The sequence below is a fragment of the Hermetia illucens genome, chromosome 6, assembly GCF_905115235.1.
Source record: "Hermetia illucens chromosome 6, iHerIll2.2.curated.20191125, whole genome shotgun sequence".
Classification (NCBI taxonomy): domain Eukaryota; kingdom Metazoa; phylum Arthropoda; class Insecta; order Diptera; family Stratiomyidae; genus Hermetia; species Hermetia illucens.
Genome location: NC_051854.1, coordinates 92,096,586 through 92,118,619, shown reverse-complemented (window position 1 = coordinate 92,118,619; position 22,034 = coordinate 92,096,586). Strand labels below are relative to the sequence as shown.

The following is a 22,034-nucleotide window of genomic DNA, read 5'->3' as shown; positions in this document are numbered from 1 at the left end:
CTCAGTCCATCCCTTGCATTTCTACCTGACGACAAGGTCTTCGATAGTTTCCTGCTTCTCACGAGTGAGTATTTGCTCGGAAAGCATTTTTGGCAGTATAGCCTGTCGAATGGCGAGCTTGCTGATTCCTGCCTTCACCCCTGACCTGACCTCCCCCTTGGGTGCAGGTTTGGATTTTTTGGGAGCATTCCCTTCATGCTCCCCTGCCTTGAAATATGAACAGACCTGATCTTTAATCGCGTGGTGTACGTTACGTCGTTACGTTGATTAACGTACTCCATTATATTATCGATCATCGATCCGAGCCTCATGAACGCATAACCTTAGACTTCAGGAGTGATTTCACTGCTGCTTCTCTTTCGGTCCAACATTCATTTTTCCGTCGAATTCTCAGCGCTCCGCTTGAAGGGTTCACCCACGCTTAAAGAGATTAATGGCGACTCCCCATTGGGCATTTTACTAGTGGGAAGACCACCGGACTCCTTGGCTTCCTACGCTGTTTGCAGTAAGTTAACCCAAAAAAATTTATTTGGAGACAGCTATACCGAATGGCGCGAAAGTTGTTTAGAGCATGTGGTCTGTGGATCCCTTTATATACAGCAAGTGGCGTCACGTTGTGTTAAGTTTAAGGGGTTAGCTCCCCATACATTCGAAAGGAGGGTGTAAAATTTTTTTCATAGAATGTGGCCATGTGGGGTATCAAATGAAAGGGCTCAATTAGTACTTTCCGAAACTGATTCCGTATTTGATCTCGGGTGAAACATAGAGGAGTGAGGGCTCAAAATATGTCCCTCAAAAATGTGTAATAGACCTCGTTCTCAGAACCTATCTAACAGAAAATCTGAGGTGTATCTAAACGAAATCTAGGCCTCAAAATACAATCCTGTTGCGAAATTTCCACAAATAAAGCATATTAGCATATTTTAAAAATTCATTTATATGTAAATGAAGCTCTGCGGTGCCTAATTCAATATACATAGTTTATATGTACACATGTTGTGTATGCATGAAGTTAATCGGAGATAGGTGTGCGATCAATTTATATACATACATGCATACGTACAGTATTCCGTACTAGGCAATGTTTGTCTGTTTGTTTTGTTTCTCACATAAGATGAACACAAAACCTTTATACCCGAAGCGCCAGCTTCCGGCATTCCGACTTATTTATTTTTATTTTTGTTAATTGCTTCCATGTTTTGATCCCACGAGTAATCTGGAAAGAACGTCCACCCTAGTTAGGCCGGCTACCAGGGTAAGGGTCTTATTTGAAACTGATGGTGCCTAAGGTGTCAAAGTTAGCTTACTAAAGACCAAACTCCCCATTGGCCACGCAGCCCTCGGCGTATGCTGTTCGACCTTTTCTTGGGGTCCAAGTAGCAACGTCTCCAGTGCAAGAAGGACGATCCCCGCGCTGTTGCTTCGGCTCCTCCTTTCGCCAGATCCACTTGGCCTTAACATATGATCAACAGGAAAACAGATCCTCGTGAGATGGATGAGCCTCCTTCTAGCCCAGCGCTACATACTCTTGGTCCGTCCGAAGACGGTTCCCAGTGGCCACCGTGAGGAGGTCATGTGAGGACTCGCCGAATTATGAAACTTTTTAACCTGGAGCATAACCAGACCAAGCCGCCCTCAGACTATAAGGAATCTTCCCTTCCCCTCTCTCATACGGACTTGCGGCGGAATATGGCAGAGCTAGAATTTTTACATTTACTTGGGTCGATTGACTATTTTCGCAATTTTGTACAATTGTTATCTCTCTTCCGTGTGAGTTATGTGAGCACGATTTGTCGCGTACAGCTCCAACTTCCTTGTTCTTGTCGTTCTTCTTAATTTTGCATTTCATTATTGGGTGCTCACTTTTTCCAGATCCCACCAACTTATTTCCCACCTCCTACGCACTTTATATTTACTTTTCGCTACCAATAATTTTATTAGAACTTCTGTTAGCCGCGGTGATAATAAATAGGAAATAGTGCCCAAAAGCCGATTATTTGAATGTTTTCCACATACTCCACGAAGAGGGAGGAGGGGTAAGATAAATTTAGTCTCAATTAAAGTGGGAACACATAATCTGACGTGGTACTTTGCGCGTGAATTTTCTGTTTTCCTTATAAGTAGAATTTCCATTGCTGCTTCCAGGGACTAATTCAATCTTATCCTTCGCGGAAGGTAATCTCAACGTTTCCGAATAAATGCAAATTGTGTTCACATTCCTTGAATTATAAATTTCTTTTGTGATAAAGCAAACACAATCAATTACTGCTTCGGAGAATGCCTCACTTTTAGCTGTTGACAAACTTATTCTTCGACATTGGCTCTATTCAATAAAAAATTGATATCAGCGTGTAAGCATTATCAACAAATGATAACGTCACACCTCGTACTTATATTGCAAAGTTGAATGAGGGAACACGATTAGTCCTCGATTCACGACTCCACGTCTGAAGTTCAATTCAAATTGAAATAGTGAGAAATTATTGTCTTGTGAATAGTAAGCACCACAGTTGAGTTTAAGAAAGCGCTCACTGGCAATCCGCCGCGAATTATTTTATCGGAATTTTTTGGTCGCTCACCACTATCAATTTGGCTTTAATAAATGCGCATTTTATTACAATCAAAGATTCTGTGCTGTGCCCGTGATGTGCGAAATTACGAAGGCATCCGATGCAATGAGATAGAAAATTCGGTAAAAGATTGACGTGGAAATAGTGTCATGACATGGCATCCAGATTCAGAATCGCGGAAACTATGTAAGTGAATTATAAATATGTTTACTGTAGGCCCGATAAACCGAACCAAGATATACGTATCTAATATAGTGCGCAGTATACATTAAGGCGACACCAGAGATAGTCCAGACATCAGTCCTGATTCGATGTGAGGTCTTTTTGCTACAACTTTCAGCTCCTAATTAACAAACTCGCAAGTGTCTAACCACTTCTCATCCCTTTACTAACTGCGGATTTCAACTAACAAAATACCAACTTCATAATGTTTTACAAAAGTGGGCCTGAACACAGCCCTGTGGGATACCTCCGACGGAAGCGTACTTCTTCGATCCATCATCAGCGTCATGCTAAGCTTTCTTTCCTCTTGTCATACCTATATGGTTTCCCTTTACCCCTTGGTGGGGTACAGTGTCATCGTTCACGGTTACTTGAAATGCGCTTCAACCACCCCCACGATTTCTTAAGTTCCCTGCACTGCTTCTCTGCTGTTCTGCGCCAAGTGCCCTTGGGGCGATCCACCCATCGGCCATTCCACTTCATGGCGTAACCCACAATGTAATTGTCACCTCTTCTTAATATGTCACACACTGACCACTGCTACTTCCACCTTCGGATCACAGTGTGTATGGGTGCCAGGCCTGTGCGCCGACCAAGTTCTTCGTTTGAGGTAGTGCCAGACCAGCGTACTCCAATTGATACGACGCAGACAGTTGCTAAGGAAGACTTGGAGCTTTTCAGTAGCAGTAGAGTTCACAGAACACTAGCACAAAAAAATCTCAACTTGATCTTGGTGTTGAGAAAACTGCATTTCCAGATTTTGCCTATACAGGGCAGCGAAAGTGGATCTAGCGCTGTTAATTCATCGGGCAGCACGGAGTTCAGCGCTACCGTCGGTAGAACTCACGCTTGCTAGATAAACGATGCTTCGATGATCTGCTCATTTATGCAAATAGGGAGTTGTTGCTTATGTTGCTGTTTTGTTGAATGTCGGTTTCGTTGTTGTTATTCTTCTTTTCTAATCTAGAGCCATTTGGTCAAGGTGCCTGACTCCTCCGGGTTGTTATTCCGGATAAGGCAGCATGACGAGCGTCACCGATAACAAGAAGGAATAATACCGGTGACAAGATGCAATCCTGGCGACTTCAAATTTCTCTGAGATTTTATTTCAGTGCAGCATCACTTTAATAATGCTCATCACCATTAACGGCGCGAAAACGGGTATCCGGTCTAGGCCTGCCTTAATAAGGAACTCCAGACATCCAGGCTTTGCGCCGAGGTCCACCAATACCTAAAAGCTGTCTGGCGTCTTGAACGACACCATCACTCCGTCTCACGCAGGGTCTGCCTCGTCTTCTTGTTCTAACATAGATATTGCCCTTATAGACTTTCGGGGCTGGATTATCCTCATCCATACAGATTAAGTGACCCGCCCACCGTAATTGATTGAGTCGGATTTTATCCACAACCTGGCTGTCATGGTATCGCCCATAGATTTCGTCGTTATGTAGGCTACGGAATCGTCCATCCTCATGTGGGGGCCAAAAATTCTTCGGAAGATTCTTCTCTCGAACGCGGCCAAGAATTCGCAATTTTTCTTGCTAAGAACACAAGTCTCCGAGGAATACATGAATTCGATCCTATGGTGAGACGTTTCGAGCGGAACAGTTTTTGTAAGTTGAAATAGGCTCTGTTGGCTGACAACAACGGTGCGCGGATTTCATCATCGTAACTGTTACCGGTTGTGATCTTCGCCCCTAGATAGGAGAAATTATCAACAGTCTGAAAGTAGTCTGTATTCTGCTATCTTTATTCTTCCCGCAGACCAAGATCTCGCGCGGCCTGCTGGATCTGGATGAAGGTAGACTGTACATCTCGGGTCGTTCTTCCCATGATGTCGATATCATCAGCGTAGGCCAGTAATTGGGTGGACTTGAAGAGGATGGTGCCTCTCGCATTTACATCGGCGACGCAAATCACTTTCTCCAGGGCCAGGTTGAAGAGGACGCATGATAGGGCATCCCCTTAGGCCGTTGTTGATGTTGAATGGTCTCGAGAGTGATGCTCCTGCTTTTATCTGACCTCGCATATTGGTCAGTTTTATCCATTTCATTGGGATACCGAATTCTCTCATGGCCGTGTACAGTTTTATCCTGGCTAGACGACTTTAAAGTCGATGAAAAGATGGTGCAACTGATGTCCATATTTCAACAGTTTTTCCATCGCTTGCCGCAGAGAGAAAATATAATTTGTTGCTGATTTGCCTGGAGTGGAGCCTCCTTGGTATGGGCCAATGATGTTCTGGGCGTATGGGGCTATCCGGTCTAGCAAGATAGAGGAGAATATCTTATAGATGGTACTCAGCAAAGTGATACCTCTATAATTGCTGCACTGCGTGATATCCCCCTTTTTATAAATGAGACAGATAATGCCTCGTTGCCAGTCGTCTGACATTGATTCGCTGTCCCATACTATGAGCATCAGTTGATGAACTACTTGGTGTAATTGGTCACCTGCATATTTATGGTCACCCATTAGGATCACAATGTCACTTTTAGAAAGCCTCCGTCTTCACTGGCTTCATTTTACAAACTGGCTCCCAGGTCAAGAGAACATGCCTTGCAGTAGCTGACAGAAGCAACTCGATACCGGATTCGTGTCTGATACCACTTGGCTTTCCAGAGTTGAAAAGCTTAGGCCCAGAATGTCCAGCTTATATCGTTGAAATTCCCACTCGAGTTGGAGAAAGCGAGCATTCTGACCCCCGCTACCATTGCCGAGGAGAATGCGTACATTCCAGATACCAATTACAATCCGTTTTCGATAGCTGAAAGTCAGTTCCTATCCGAGGCGTTTTTGACGTTTCGGTAGGAGTAAAATTCCAAAATTTGCAGGTTGCTAGCCCACCAATTTCTATCATTTTTAGCCGCCTTTTAAGACAAGCAGGGAAGATTTGGGTGTATTCTTAAGCACCAACGCACAGGACTAGCCCCGACTCATAGGGCCAGCCCAACCACTAGAAACTTTCGTTTTACACTCCAATTAACTGAATTGAATACTTTTCTTACGTCTAGGATCACTAACACGCACTATATTATATATATCATAACACAGTTCATATTATCTCCAAAATCAGGAGCGAATTTAATAGCATCAATGGTTAAGGTGGCTTTACGGGATCCATATTTCCAATTTGAAAGACCAGCTTGGTTTCACTAATGAAACCAATCTCTTCAAAAATAAAAAGTAAATTATCTTCTGTCACGATGCATGCTAGACTAAACTTTACGCAATTTGCGGGGGTATCAAGCCCCAACCCCACCAAATTAGCTCCCACTCGCAACATCAATAAGAGTCTTCAATTCTTTACGTTCGTCAGCTAGATCTTACGGACCCTTGCGGGACGTCTTCCACAAGTTTGCTTACCCTAGAGAAAAGAGTACATTTGATGGTGGTACAATGCTCATCAACATTCTCCGGTGAACTGCTCAAGATGTCTGTAGTCCGGCTTGCAAGATAGCTTTTCCACTGCCGATCGACAGCTGCTTCTCGGAGGCGGACCCTGGTAAGCTTGGAAAATCGAGACCCTCCACCCTTATGAGACGATACAATGTGCAATATGCAGGCGACCATGATCTCGTTTAAGACTGATGTCAGCAGCTCTCTTGCACACAAGGAAACTCCTAAATCTATTATTGATCACAATGGTGTCCATCTGATTGGATGTTCGCAGACAATATTTTGAAATCCGACTGGCTTTATGAAAGGCAAACATTGTGCCACCAATAACAAGAGGATGGAACTTGTAGAAAACCCAAAACCAAGTTCATCTTTCCTCATAAAATGTCTATGATATTAAGGTCTTATCCAACCCCTCCGTGGTAAATAGGTACTCAAAGCTTTGACGATAATAACGCTGAGTCAGCTGACCCAGTGTATCCCTCTGTTGAATATCCATTTCATCTAGCATGATTACATTTTTAAGGTTTTGTGTAAACACAAAACCTTATTAAAGTCGGTTTACTGTCTGTTTGTCTGTCTTTTTTTTTTTTTTACCGATGGAGGTGGAAATCTTAGAAAGACACTGCCGCGCCAGGTTGCAGCAGCGTGTGGGATTCTCACCCACTAAAACCACCCCCACTTTCTCCTTTCTCCTTCCCCGCGGGACCGTCGCAAAGCATTACTTCGCGGGGTAGACTGCGCTTTACGTGACCACGCCTTCCGTACTTCGCGTCCTCCTTGCGCGCTCCGCTCTTCCAAGTTCCTCTTGTATTCGTTTGATTGCGGTGTTCACCGCACACCAGTTTTCCTCCGATTTCAACATTTCCCCGACGATGTTCTGCGGGCTTAGGGTGGTTTTCAGGGAGTCTTCCAGACTCCTCCTTTCTGAGAGAAATCGTGGACAGTGGAACATAACATGCTCCGGGTCCTCAGGTGTGCAACCACATTCAGGACACAAGGGAGAATCATCCAGCCTGAATTGGTGCAGGTACTTCCTGTAACCGCCATGTCCTGACAGGAATTGCGTCAGATGGTAGTTAATCTCACCGTGTCGTCGCTGGATCCACTCCTCAATACGGGGAATCAAAGTGTGGGTCCAGCGACCCCTCTGCGAGTCATCCCACCGTTTCTGCCACTTCTGCAGCGACTCTCGCCTTGCCGCCTTTCGGTATTCTGCATCCTTTTCAAGAGGATTCATTTTCCTTGTCTCGTACAGGCAGCGGGTCTCACTTGCCAGAATGTCTATCCGGATCATTCCCGCAATAACACACGCTGCCTCGCCTGATATTGTTCTGAAGGCGCTGCACACCCTTAGCGCCACTAAGCGGTAAGTCATATTCACTCTCCTACGATTACTCTCACACGCTAATGCTTCCTCCCAAACTGGTGCCGCGTATAATAGTGTGGAGCGAACTACTCCGGCCACAAGTAATCTGCGACTGTACCTTGGACCTTCAATGTTAGGCATCATCCGCGCTAATGATACGCTGGTATTTGCCGCTTTCTCACAGGCATAGTCCAGATGTCCCTTGAAATTGATTTCAGCGTCAATCATCACCCCTGGGTATTTGTCTGTCTGTCTGTCTGTCCGTCTGTCTGTCTGTCTGTCCGTCACACGCATTTTTCTCGCAGACGGTTGTAGCGATTGACACCAAATTTGGTAGAAAGGTGGGAACTGTGAACGCTCACGCATACAGTGAATTACATCCTTTTACGTCGAATTTAAGCGGGGGTCCCCATACATGCAAAAGGGGATGTAAAATTTTTTTTCATCAAATACAGTCATGTGGAGTATCAAATTAAAGGTCTCGATTAGTACTTTTCAAAGCCGATCTTACTTTTGACATTCGTTGGAAGGGTGGGGAGCGCGGGGGGTTGAAAGTGATCACTTCTTTAAGGGGGCCATTCTCATAAACTACCAAACCGAAAAATCTGAAAAAAATCAGGAGGCTGCCACTATATGGTGCCTGGGCTCCGAAATACCTTCCATGCCTATATCTCTTTAAATAAAGTTAATAATAGTATATTACTGCAATTTTTTGTAATTGGCTAGAAACCCCCCTTAAGTTCATCCTAGTACCACGAAATTTTGCAGTAATATAGGCTATAATATAGAGCATGATCTTACCAAGTTTGGTGGAAATTGCACTATTACTAACAAAGTTATAATACCTCAAATTTGTTGCTTCTTTGAAAATTGAAGAGTATGAATGCCAATATCACCCGAAAGTGGATACTCTCACATAATATATGAATATATTACGTGCTACGTACTAAGAAATACACAAAACCTTTCGTACCTGACGCGTCCAGCTTCCGGTTTCCCGACTTGTTTTTTACCTCTAAATTTGCAAATCTGAGAAGTTCATGATTATTTTAATTGGTCGAAATCCAGGGGTTTATAGTTTTGAAACTCCAATATGTGTTATCCCACTCAGATTTCTTATTTCAGGAGATCTCAATCCACCTCCATGCCCGCTTAGAAGTTGGGTAAAGAAGTAATCAATCTCACCGTGCGTTCGGTTCAGCCACTGGTCTAAATTGTCGATGAGCTGCGCAGTCCATCTGCCACTTGGCTCATTTTGCCAAGAGAGTTGTCACTCGGTAAGGGTGCGTTAACATTCTTCATGGGCAACCACCTCTCCTAAGTTCTCCCACTTACGGCGGTAGAGAGCTTTGCGCTTCTTGGCAAGGAAGGCAACGGGGATCACGCCCCCGATTACGATCACGGTCGGTTCGGAGACAGTGCGATAAGCAGAGGCCACTCGCAAAGCTCCCCGCCTCTGCACTTGCGCAAGGCGCTTACGATGCACCTCCTTGTCAGCCCATACCTCCGCGCCATAGCGCAGAACCGACTGCGTTGCTCCCATAAGGAAACGTCTCCTAGTAGACATAGCGCTCCCAACATTCGCCATTAGCCGACTCAATGCTGCAACTTCAGCTGCAACCCTGTCAGTTGCTGCTTTGATTTGCTCGAAGAAGCTTATCTTCGAGTCGAGCATTAAAAAAATGTATTTAACTCTATAGTTAACTTGCTGATCGATATTGGATGGGTCCCTGTACTACTCCTGACGTGATTTCCATTCTCCTCTGGCTCAATAGTTTCTCATAGAGCAGGAAGCGGTCTTTCAGATAATCCCGCAATATCCGCAAGAGATAGCTTGGCACATGGAATGAGTTTTCTAAGGCATTTATGGCATCAAGCGTTATGAGGAACACTATCCGTTGAGATCGACGGCTAACTGCCTCGGCTTGATGAACTGCATCTACAACCTCCATGATAGCATCTACATCTACTATCTATCTCCCTGGATTGAACCGGACGTGCCTTGGGGATAAGTCCCCGGTAACGCGGATCGCTTCAGCGAGCCTATTCCTGATGAGCTTCTTGAGCACCTTCCCGGCCGCGTCTAGCATACACAGCGGTCGGTATGCAGACAGGAGCTCCGGGTCTCCTTTACCCTTGCTGACCAGCGCGAATCTGGCCACTTTTCAGCAACAAGGAGAAATGCCCTTCATGAAAGAAGCGTTGAACACCTCAAGCAGCAAACTCTGGCCGTTGGTGGAACACCAGTTTGTAAACTTCCGCCGGGATGCCATCTGGACCTGGCGCCTTCTTGTTTCTCATAGTGAGAATCACTTCTTCGAGCTCTCTCATTGTGAAAAGGGGACAATCCTCGACGTTTTCCGCGCGGTTGACATCAACCAGTACAGGATGTCTGGAGAACAATGACCGTACGATGCGTCTCCTGATTGAAATTGAAGTGTCAGTGCTGTTGTCATTCCAAATAAAGTTATATCTGATAAATTGTACATTGTTCCTCCTTTTAAGATGAGTTTCCGCAGCGCAGTAGACGTCTGCTTTCAGAATGTCAATCAACCTTTGAACAGTGGCACGTTGAGCATGTGAAATCAGGGACGCGGCGTTAAAAATTGCGATATTCAACTCCATACATCGAGCGGTTCAACCAGTCTGTCGGGCGACATGAGCGTACGAGACAATGGAGAAACAGACACAAAAAGACCATCAATAAGACACCGGTACACTAATACATGAACCATGAGTACTACGGTCCAGCTAGCTACCTCGTACGTACCCAGTGAATGCGCAATGACCTTCCATGCCCCCTAAAAACTTCATCTCCTTCTCCTGTATGTACTCTTCTTGGCTGTTACATTTTTTTTTTTTTTTGTGCGTACACGGAGGTGGAAAATCTTAGAAAGACACGTCCGCCGCAGCTCCGCCGCCCGAACGGCGGAACTACAGCGGGCGCGTGTGGGATTCACACCCACTAACAACCACCCCCGGTCTCTCCAGCCCCAGCCCCGCGGGACCACCATTGAGGTATTACTTCGCGGGGTAGGTTTGCTCTTAGGCACTCATCCTTCTCCTATTTGCAGCTTTCCTCCTTCTTTGTTCCTTCAGCAACTCCTCCTGCATTTGGATGATTGCGGAGCCAACCGCAAGCCACTTCTCCTCGGACTCTAGCATCTCAGTAACCAAGCTCTCCGGGGTCCCGCTCCTGCCCAGCACCTGGTTTAAGCTCCTTCTCTCCATCGCAAATCGTGGGCAGTGAAACATCACATGCTCTGGATCCTCGGGTATGCCATCGCATCTGGGACAATTCGGAGAATCATCCAACCCAAAGCGGTGCAGATACTGCCTGTAGTAACCACCGTGTCCCGTGAGGAACTGGGTAATGTGGTAGTTGGTCTCCCCATGTTTTCGCTCAAGCCACACCCTAATGTTGGGAATGAGCCTGTGCGTCCACCGACCTTTCGTAGACTCGTCCCATCTGCGTTGCCAGAGATCAAGCGACTCTGACCTTGCCGCATTTCTGCGCTGTGCATGCCCCTCCATATGTCTTGCATTGTACAGGACACTCATTTCTTTGGCCAGAATGTCAACCGGGATCATGTCTGCTACCACCAATACTGCCTCATCTGATGTGGTTCTCAAAGCCATCCGCCGGTAAACCGAGTTCACCTGCTTCCGTCTCTGAGAGTTTGCAAGCGCCTCTGCCCACACAGGCGACGAGTAGAGTAGGATGGAGCGCACCACTCCGGCTAGCACTAACCTCCGGCAATGTTTCGGCCCACCAATATTTGGCAACATTTTTGCAAGTGCCGTGGTGGCACTGGCTGCCTTTTGGCATGCATACTCTAGGTGTTCCCTAAAACTCAATTTGGTGTCAATTATCACCCACAGGTATTTGATAGCCGGCTTTGATACGACCGTATGTCCACCGACCTCCACTTTGACAGTGTTATTTTTCCTGCGTTTCGTTATTAAGACCGCTTCCGTTTTCGCGTCCGCCAAGGTCAGCCCGGCCGTTTCTAGTCAGGACTGTACCGCTCTCACTGTATCTCAAGTATCCGGGACACCTATGTCAGCCAACGCCCGTTTAATTCTATTCCAGTTGGCCGAGTTGAATGCGTTTTTGACATCCAACGCCACTACGGCACAGCAGCCGCCAGAAATTAGTGCACCTTTTGCCAGGTTTACCACCATGCCAATTGCGTCCACCGTAGAGTGGGCGCGTCGGAAACCAAACTGGCGTTCCGACAAACCATTGCTGGCTTCGACGATGGGCAGGAGTCTGTTGTAGATGACTCTCTCCATCATCTTCCCCATTGTATCCAACAGGCAGATAGGACGATACGACGCTGGGTTTCCAGGTGGCTTGCCAGGCTTCGGAAGCAACACCAACTTTTGCTTTTTCCACTGGGCAGGGAATATTCCTTCTTTTAGGCACGCCTCGAAGGTGTTGGCGAAAAGGTCGGGCCTAGTCTTCACTGCCAGTTTCAAAGCTCGGTTGGGGATGCCATCCAAACCTGGGGCCTTGTTGTCACCGAACCTACCACATATTTCCCGCAGCTCCTCCACAGTTACAGGCGGTATTATGCCGTCATTTAGCTGGACAAAAATTTGCCTTCCCCTATTTTCGTGGTGAGGGAACAGAGCGGTAACAATCTGTTTCAGGAGGCGTGGATAGGTCACCTGGGGTGATTTCCGCAGCCTTTTCATCACCACTCTGTAAGCCTCGCCCCAAGGGTTTATGTCGGCATGGTCGCACAGCTGTTTGAAGCAGTTCTTTTTGCTCCTCCGAATGGCTTCCTTTAGGCGGCCACGCAATTGCTTGTGTGCCTCCTCTCGACCGTCGCCACCGGGTTTTCCCCTGAGCCTCTGGCAAAGCCTCCTTGCCCGAAAACATGCGGCTCGCAAACTTGCGATTTCGTTGTTCCACCAGTAGTTGGGTTGCCTACTGGGGAGCAATCGCCTTTTGGGCATAGTAGCATCGAGTGATCTGGGTGGCTTTCTCTCCAGCCGTACCATTCAGGGATATGTCGGATTTGAGCACCGCGGAAAACGTGTCCCCCTCGAAAGCTTTCACTGTCCAGCCAAGCATACCACCCGGCATTCTGCGAAAACTCTTTTTCGAGCTCGATCCGCCCTTGATCTCTATGCAGATTGCCTGGTGGTCGCTGTGAGTATAGTCCTCACTGACATGCCAAGCGATTCTACTGGCTAAAGTGGCACTCACGTATGTCAGGTCCACTATAGATCCCAGGCCCCTTCCCCGGAAAGTGTACGAAGACCCAACATTCGCCAGTACCACGTCCAGCTCCGCGAATGCTTCGAGGAGAACACGTCCCCTGATATTAGTTATCCGACGAGTGTAGCGCTGGGTGGAGCATAGCAGCTGTAGATGTGGATGCCCTTCACCTTTGCTGTGATGAAGCCCTCCTCCGGGTGCTCCATTATTTCCTGGAAGGCTTGTTCTCAACAAGTCCACAGCGCTGCTTGGCCCGTTTGGTGTTTGACCCAAACGCTACCACCGCGGTCTCGGTATGGTTCACTTAGTATGGCCACATCGATGTTTTTCTTGCGGATGGTTTGCGCGAGTAGATCCTGCGTCGCCTCGCAGTGGTTGAGGTTGATTTGTATCAACCTCATCTTCAATTTCTGCTAAGGGCTCTCCTGTATTCCGGGCACCTGCTGCTGCCCGCAATGTGCCGATGGTCCACACCCTCCTTTCCTTTGCACAGTAGACAATTTGGGTCAGCTCCGCAGTCCTTGCTGATGTGGCCTTCCACTCCGCATCTCCTGCATTGCTTTGACCTGTCATTTGGGTTAGTGCATGACTTCGCAATGTGACCAAAGCCAAGGCATCTAAAGCACCGTTTTAACGCCACCTGTTCCCTAAGGCGACACATAACCCAGCCTATTCTCACTCTCCCTGCTGCTAACAGTTTGAGTGCGTTCTCCACTGGCTGTAACATTTTACCTACATACAAATGAAATATTCTCACTTAAACTCACCTTCCATACATGAAACGTCAAACTTCCGGTTTCCGGTTAATATATTTACAATACGAATTGCCAACAAGATGTAATGATAAAAGGTAAGCAGAGTGAACGTTTTTCTTTGTTCGAAGCCAAAGACTTGTGGAATCAGCTTGTGCTTTATATTGAATTGATAGGTCACACTCTGATAAGAATGTCATCAAAGAATTCCAGATAACGAAATGAGCTGTAAACTCTAGCTATGTACAGTATCAACGGCTCACAGTTCTAATCAGGGGACTCCCCTATACACGTCATTGACATTTGAAATAGTAATCATTAACAATAGTTTTGTTTTTTTTTTTTGGTTTAGGAGGAAGAATTGCCTCAAAATAATTATAGCATTCATATGTATAGAGAACTCCCTTACAATGGAATCAGAAGACCTTTGCAATATAGGTAAGTATTTAGAAAAATCATGTTTATGTTTGTATGTGCATATGTACTTCCATAAAATCAAAAAGAAGAATAAAGGATTGTCCTTCCAGTGATCCAACCTGGCGAGTATATTCGAATGAAAATTGATGCAAAACTAAATTTGAGTTGTGACCTAAGCAGAAATGAAATCGATCCTTACAATATTATTCCAAAGGGTTTATTATTCTTGGAAAATAATCGGAAAATTGATGAACTCTATAATAAGGTAATTACATATACAGACATATGTATATGTGTTTAGTGTTACTATAAATATTGATGCAAATGTAAACAAAAATGTTGGCACTAATAACCTAAACTTGGCCAAATGCTATATTGGCAATTTCGACAGTTGATAGGCACTATATAAACGTACCAAACCATTTCAGCATACATATGTAGCTTGAGCCGCTATGATAGTATGATCAGACAAGGAGGACAGCATTGCTGATATTGCTCTTCCGAAGTGAAGAATAGAAAGAGCTAGTATTTTTTATTTCATTCTAAACCCGATAATGATGGAGGACAGCGACCGCATCACGCCTGATCTCCTTATCTCAGATCGCATCTGTTCTGAGCCTAGAAGTTCCTCTACTCATCCCTTTTGGTCACTATCCTAAAAAAAATGCAAGCAAAAAACAAAAGCAATCAGTCCCCGACAGAGAAAAAATAACTTAAAAAGTGATCTCACGCATAAATGCTGGTTGTATGCAATACTACATCCCAAATAAATAAGGAAAACAAAAACAGTCCCGATATCGAAAACAGAAAAATACCAAATTTAAATCTATTGCACTACCAAAAACCCCCTGTCGAAATTACAAGCAATTCATTTTAACAGGCTCACTACCCCTAAACCTCAGTGTGTCTAAATAATGTGTAATGAACTAAAGAGATTTAGATGGTCAAATGACCATCCTGAGTGGCCGAAGACGACCTAGAGGGCAGAGCTATCCCAAAACCTAAGAGAAATTGGCTGAGTGACCGTGAAGCCCTCCCCGCAAATACTGAAACCCTATCAAAGTGCTCGGTTGACACCTTCTAGCACGTCTCTGTGCTAGCCAAGCTCGGGAATTCGGGAGGCGTCCTTTGAGCGCTTCGATCCCTCACGTGTCATTTTTACAAAATCAACGTATCTAAACCGATTCGTGGTTTTGCACCGAATTTAAAAATAACTCAGCGAACAAGGGAATTCGCAACGGTCTAACGAGATAAACCAGAACGCGAGCTAAACCTAGAAAATAAAAAAAAAACGGCTCGACCGCGGGCGTCGAGCCGTGAGTCTCCTGACCCGAGTGCCATGATCCAGGGGGAGAAATCCACGACGGATAGCAGCCTCATTGTTTCCTCTGCCTCAAATTTTCAATGAGGCACGTCCCCTGAGATTCCCTCTCATCCTTGACATCCTCCGACTACTATTTCGAGTTTGCGGGGTCAAGAAGGAGAAGAAAAGAGGGAGGTCCTCAGATTAAAGAAATTATCTCATATGCCTATTATGCATGTATTCAAACGCCAATTCCAAAAAGGGGAATCCCATAGAGCATAAAGATAATGAATAATAAATATATAAAAGAACAAATGAATTTAAATGATACTTAAAAAGATGACTTAAAAATGTAAAACAACTAAAAATTTAAAAATTATAAAGATTATAAGGATAAATGAATTAAAATAAAATAATTAAAAAAAAATGAAAATCTTTACTCATCATCATCATCAACGGCGCAACAACCGGTATTCGGTCTAGGTTTGCCTTAATAAGGAACTCCAGATATCCCGGTTTTGCGCCGAGGTCCACCAATTTGATATCCCTAAAAGCTGTCTGGCCTCCTGACCTATGCGATCGCTCCATCTCAGGCTGGGTCTGCCTCGTCTTCTTTTTCTACCATAGATACTACCCTTATAGCCTTTTCGGGCTGGATCATCCTCATCCATAACCTATTGAGCCGGACTTTATCCACAACTTGATGGTCATAGTATCGCTCATAGATTTCGTCGTTATGCAGGCTACGGAATTCTCCATCCTCATGTAGGGGGCCAAAAATTCTTCGGAGGATTCTTCCCTCGAACGCGGCCAGGAGTTCGCAATTTTTCTTCCCCAGACCCCAAGTCTCCGAGGAATACATGAGGGCTGGCAAGATCGTAGTCTTGTACAGTAAGAGCTTTGACCCTATGGTGAGACGTTTCGAGCGAAAGAGCTTTTGTAAGGTGAAATAGGCTCTGTTGGGTGCTACCAACCGTGCGTGGATTTCATCATCGTTAGTCTCCTATCTTTATTCTTCCCGTTTGATCAGTGCGGTTTGATGTTGTTGGTTGGTTGGTTGCTGACGTTGCCACTATATACTTTATCTTGCCTTCATTGATGTGCAGCCCAAGATCTCGTGCCGCCTGCTCGATCTAGATGAAGCCAGTTTGTGCGTCTCGAGTGGATCTTCCCATGATGTCGATATCGTCAGCATAGGCCAGTAGTTGAGTGTACTTAAAGAGGATGGTATCCCTTGCATTTAACCCAGCATCACGGATCATTTTCTCCAGGGCATCCCCTTGTCGTAGATCGTTGTTGATGTGGAATGGTCTTGAGAGTAATCCTGCAGTTTTTATCTGGCCTGGCACATTGGTCAGGGTCAGCCTAGTCAGTCTTACCGATTTCGTTGGGATACCGACGACGACACTATAAAATGCATTATTTCCAAAAAAAATTTCCAAGACGAAAAATGTTTTTACTCTTCATAGACGCCTCTAAAATAAAAAACAGCCTTCTCTCATGGTCATCCTCAGCTTACATTCCTCCACCTCCAGTGGCTGTCTTACAACAACAGTTGTGCGCTGTTAGTACCAAAATTAATGCTGCCTATACCCCACACACGGTGACCTGAGCTATTTTAAGAATCAGGATTACCTTCTCCTCGTTGATTTTCTGGGTACCAGACCGCAAAGGCATTCCTCAATATTGTTACGTTCTTGCTTTACGTAGTAGCTCGTATCACTAGATTGCGTGGCACTAGATAAAAACCTGTTCTATAACTTTAATATAAGCGTTTATTTTACACTAAATTATACAACTGTACTGCACGATTAATTATAGAACACTTCCTTCAACTGGTAAAATTCGAGGCGTATTTATAATCGATGTATTTAAGTCTACTTCTGAAACTTAACTGACTCCGAGGCCGGACCTCCGGCTCTTTTATACCCCGCAGAACATTCCAGAAAGGCATGCGAACACTTAGCAAGAAAACTATCATATTTTCCGCCTTCGACAAGATCTCTTTACTGGCATTGGAGTCATCTATTAACAATTATCCTAACTAAATATTCGCCCCACTGTTATATAATTTCGGTGTCGTGGCTAATTGTCATAACTGAAATTTAAATTGTTGTCATACATATTTTTCCAAAAGTGATTTTCGTCACACTATATATGTACAAGGAGATGTATAAGCCAAAGCCGCTCATAATAGTCTTATCTCCACTCCAACCAAAATCCGAACAAAAGACGCTACAACGATAGCCCTACAGGAACTCTATGAAGAATGGGAAGTCCCACCATCATCCACAGTTTACTGAAACGTGTTTCAACTGCTCCCAGGACTTTATTCTCCGCCATGCGTTCCTGGGACCATCAACTCGTTGGACATCTACGGGTAGTGGATATTCTATTATTTTAACTATTATTTTCGTGACATCAGGAAGCACGCAAATACCCCTCCAACTGTCGCATTGAAGACGGGTGGCCTTTTTCGATGATCTTAACGATCATGCCTCTCACTCTCTGAAAAATATGTTGGATTGCCAGGTTTTCCGTGTAAGTGGAGGTACTAGCTTCGTAGAAACAACTGAAACAAAGAAGAAAAGCTCTGCAGGGAAACCATTAAGCCCAACGGAATAAACTCTATTTGAGTGCGTTGACGGTTGAGACGATTTCACTCCTATTTGGAGGAGAAGTCCGTATCGCATATTACACAAACTAGTAATTTTATCTACAAGAAGTGGAACATTACCAGATGTCATGTCATTGAGTATCGTGGTGAGGTTCACCTCCCACCTATTCAGTTGCTCATAGTCATGAATGAAGAATCGATCGTTAATCTCCCTCACAGGACCATCAAAAGATTGCGTTGTATCTGCAACGTAGCTCTTCCGATATAGACCGACAGCTGCATCATATATGCGGTCGATGTTGAGTTAGCGTGGTAGCAGCTCTCCAACTATGCGAGAAGCGGCGGACTCACCACGCGGACGAATGCAAGTAGTCATTGGGTGATAATCCCTTTCGAAGCTGATTTCAGCAGTTATATTGTTACGCACATCCAGCAGAATACTCCTAAATCTAGTCTTGATTGCAATATGGCCAACATGATTTCAGGTACTTTGTTGGTCTAATTAACCTTACTTTCAACGTGCCGAACTATCTCTTACGAATATTGAGGGACTATCTGAGGAACCGCTCTCTGCTCTATGAAACACTAGAGGGCCAAAGGTGGATGGAGGTCACGTCGGGGGTAGCACAGGGATCCATCCTAGAGCCGGACCTCTGGAACACTACCTATGACAGTCTACTTAAACTCGACATGCCAGAAGAGTCGCGCCTGGTCGGCTATGCAGATGATGTCGCAGCGCTTGTTGCTGGACGCACTGTCGAACAGGCGCAGAGCAGACTCGGCATATTGATGCGACGGGTAAGCGGACGGATGACTACTCATGATTTCAACCTTGCACTGGAAAAAACCGAAGTAGTCATCCTGACTAAAAAGAGAATTCCGACCCTGCGTCTCATATCGTTCGGCGAGTCGATAATCGAGTCAAAATCAGCGGTAAAGTACCTCGGGTTGACTCTTGACTCAAAGATGAGCTTTTCTGAGCAAATCAAAGCAGCAGCGAACAAGGCTGCAGCTGGAGTTTCGGCGTTAAGTGGGCTAATGGCAAACATTGGGGATCCTACGTCTAGCAGGCGACGTCTCCTGATGAGTTCAACGCAGTCTGTCCTGCTCTACGGCGCAGAGGTATGGGCTGGCGCTCTTAACAAGGAGGTATATCGTAAACGCCTCGCGCAAGTACAGAAACGGGGAGCTTTGCGGGTGTCGTCTGCATACCGCACTGTCTCTGAACCGGCCGTGATGGTGATCGCGGGAGTGATCCCCGTTGCCCTTCTTGCTAAGGAGCGTCAGGCCATATACAAGCGCAAGGAAGGTAGTTGCTCACGAAGAACCGCCACGCACTCTAGACGAGTGGCAGCTCTCGTGGCAAAATGAAACTAGAGGCAGATGGACTGCGCGGCTCATCGGAAACTTAGGTGCGTGGCTGAATCGGAAGCATGGGTGAGACTGACTATTTCCTTACCCAATTTTTAAGTGGGCATGGAAGTTTTCAGTCTTATCTACACAAGATTGGAAAGGCGCGTTCTCCGGATTGTGTGTTTTGCAATGGAGTTGTGGACGACACCCACCACACTTTTTTTTCTTGTGGAAGGTGGGATGGGGTTCGTCGGCAGCTCTATTTAAACACAGGGGATCTCTCTCCAGACAACATTGTCGAAGAGACGCTGAGGACTGCTGACAGGTGGAACCGTGTTGCCCATTACGTTCAGGCCCTTCTCGTTGTTAAGAAGATAGAACTCGACCGATGGAGGAGCCGGATGGCAAGGGGTTCCTTGAACTGACAGTTCCCTTCCTCCTCTCCCCTCCCGTTGGTGAAAGGAATTCCCTGATTTGAAGGCTGCGCAAGGCGGGAGAGTTCGGGGACTAGCCCGAAGTAATGTGACAAACAGTTCCAGGCTAGCTCTCTGACGATGGGGAGGTGTTTCGTTGGTAGTCCGATGACGTACCGAATCGGGAGTCCAACACTGTGTGCGTAAATGCATTCACCTAACCTACCCCAAAAAAAACCTTATGGCAAGCTCCGTGGTATAACAATGTGCCACCAATAATGAGGCGGTGGAAACTGCATCAACAATCCACAGACCATCATTATCATTACAGTTACCAAGATTGCGTTTTCCCATCACATGTCCGAGCAAGGTCTTATCAGGACTCACCTTGGCATTTAAACAACCCATCACGATCACAGTGTCACCTTTGAAAAGCAGCTCCTCGACTGCATTCAACTCTAAATCACAAAATCTCCGGTGGTGCATAATACTATACTATTAAAATGCTCCCTAGTCTGAATTCGAGTCCCGTAGTTAGCGGAGTGAAGCATAACAGCACATTGCCACATGAAGTTGAAGCATTGTAAAGGACCTCGATACTGTTATCAAGGAAGGTACGCGCATTTTAAAAATTAACTCGTGTGCTAATAGAAGGTCGTTACTCATAGGACCGCAGTTTGCTTGCCCACAGATTTCTAAACCTTTTATCCACCTGCTCACGACAAGTTAGAAATACTTTGAATTCTTAATCAGTACCTTTCAGGGAAGTCACTATGTGATGCATCTAATGACGGGTTATAATGGATACTACTGAAGGCCCCACCTACTCCCTAGGATGCCTGGATGTTACACGGTCATTCAAACTATGTTACCTCGTCCCTCTTGCCAGACTTAAACCGACCAAAAGAATAACAATAAGCCGCCTCGACAAAAAGTGCTTCTGCTAACAAACGATGTCCTTTTTAACATTTTGTGAAACAGCGGCAAAAACAATTTCAGTGCGTCCACCAAACGCAAATCGTGAATGTTTTTCCAGGACTATGCGCCTGCTCATACGACCAAAGTGATTCGACACTGACTTGAAAATCTTGTATCTGAGTTTATTATTACTTAAAGCGGGCTGCTAGTCAGTGCAGATCTTAATCCGTTTGACTACAAAATGTAGTCAATTTTATAGGACATGGTCTGCAGCAGACATCAGGACAACCTGGTATCATTGGAGTAGGCTTTGGTAGCAGCTGTGGACCTTTCCCCCACATATCGATCGTAGAGCGATCGATGAATGGTTTTCGAACTTCGGTAGGGTAGTAAGGCCATTTACGGCCATTTTGAATATTTTTTGTGACTGTGTGGTTTCCTATTCCCATAACAATGTAGGTATCCTGTTGAATTCTTGACAAATATACGACATTTGCACAGCCTCGTTGCCGTTATGGATGTTTTTGTTTTTCCAAACGAGACGGAGCAAAGATAAGCTCACGGCAGCGCGACCAGCACAAAGATGAACACAAACATCTATGACGACTGATATTTTGGACCTAGGGCCACGAAATTGAGAGGCTTCCGCTGTATCTCCTCGGCAATCGTGTTGTCAATATTCCCACTACACGCTATGGAAGAATTATCCAAATTTAATCATATTTTAGTAGTTAAAATATCTTGTGTCAATATTTATGGCAAGGCTGGGTATTATACATAAAAGATTTACTATGTTTGACCTCAATTTTATTTCCTTTTATATACGTCCTAGTTAGAAAAAACAGTAGTGACCACACTAACTAACTTGCAAGTAAAGAAAAATAACACTTATACATGCAGAATATCAAAGCCTAGCAAATTTATGGAAATGAAGGAGCTCATAGTCGGAGGTAGCTTTCCTATCTTTACTTTTAACTTTTAACTCAAATAAAAATTTCTTTTTTAGACAAACCGTCCCCTGTGCAGAATTTCGCATGCTTACTATACGATTACGAATATTGGAATTGCACTTTCCATGCTAATGAGAGAGTGCCAACAACATACAAGGTTCAATACAGGGTAAGTATGCACAGAACAATATTGCAATAAAATATCTTTTATGAATTTAACTTCCTAAATGCCAGTGAAGATGTTCGTTAGTTCGGGGATAACAAAGTCAATACATCCACTCAACTGTTATGACTCCTACCCCGTAAAACACAATGTACTACAAACCATACCATACCATAGTAAATCGGAATCGCAACCGTGTCGCGCTCCTAATATTCAGATTCAAATTCTGCTGTTTTTTCTTTGTGTAGGTTGCGCCATCTGTTTCTGGTATTCCCTTGACATTTCAGTGTCAAAGTTCAACAGTTGTAAAAGCGGAATGACATCGAATACAATTGTGCGCTGTGCGGGTTTCCGATTC

At 45.1% G+C, this 22,034-nt stretch overlaps 1 protein-coding gene across 2 annotated transcripts in view; it reads left to right on the top strand.

Moving 5' to 3' along the window:
• Nucleotides 1–2,389: 2,389 nt before the first annotated feature.
• LOC119659746 (cytokine receptor-like) overlaps nucleotides 2,390–22,034 on the top strand; it is a 39,271-nt gene continuing 19,626 nt past the window's right edge. Inside the window, exons 1-5 of one of the 2 annotated variants that reach the window (XM_038068008.1) lie at nucleotides 2,390–2,756; nucleotides 13,895–13,980; nucleotides 14,070–14,224; nucleotides 21,396–21,513; nucleotides 21,570–21,682. In XM_038068008.1, coding sequence (XP_037923936.1) covers nucleotides 2,725–2,756; nucleotides 13,895–13,980; nucleotides 14,070–14,224; nucleotides 21,396–21,513; nucleotides 21,570–21,682 — 504 coding nt within the window. In that variant the 5' untranslated portion in view covers nucleotides 2,390–2,724. Of the gene's footprint in view, nucleotides 2,757–13,894; nucleotides 13,981–14,069; nucleotides 14,225–21,395; nucleotides 21,514–21,569; nucleotides 21,683–22,034 lie in introns of those variants that run through there. The other variant, XM_038068009.1, reaches the window with a different exon arrangement.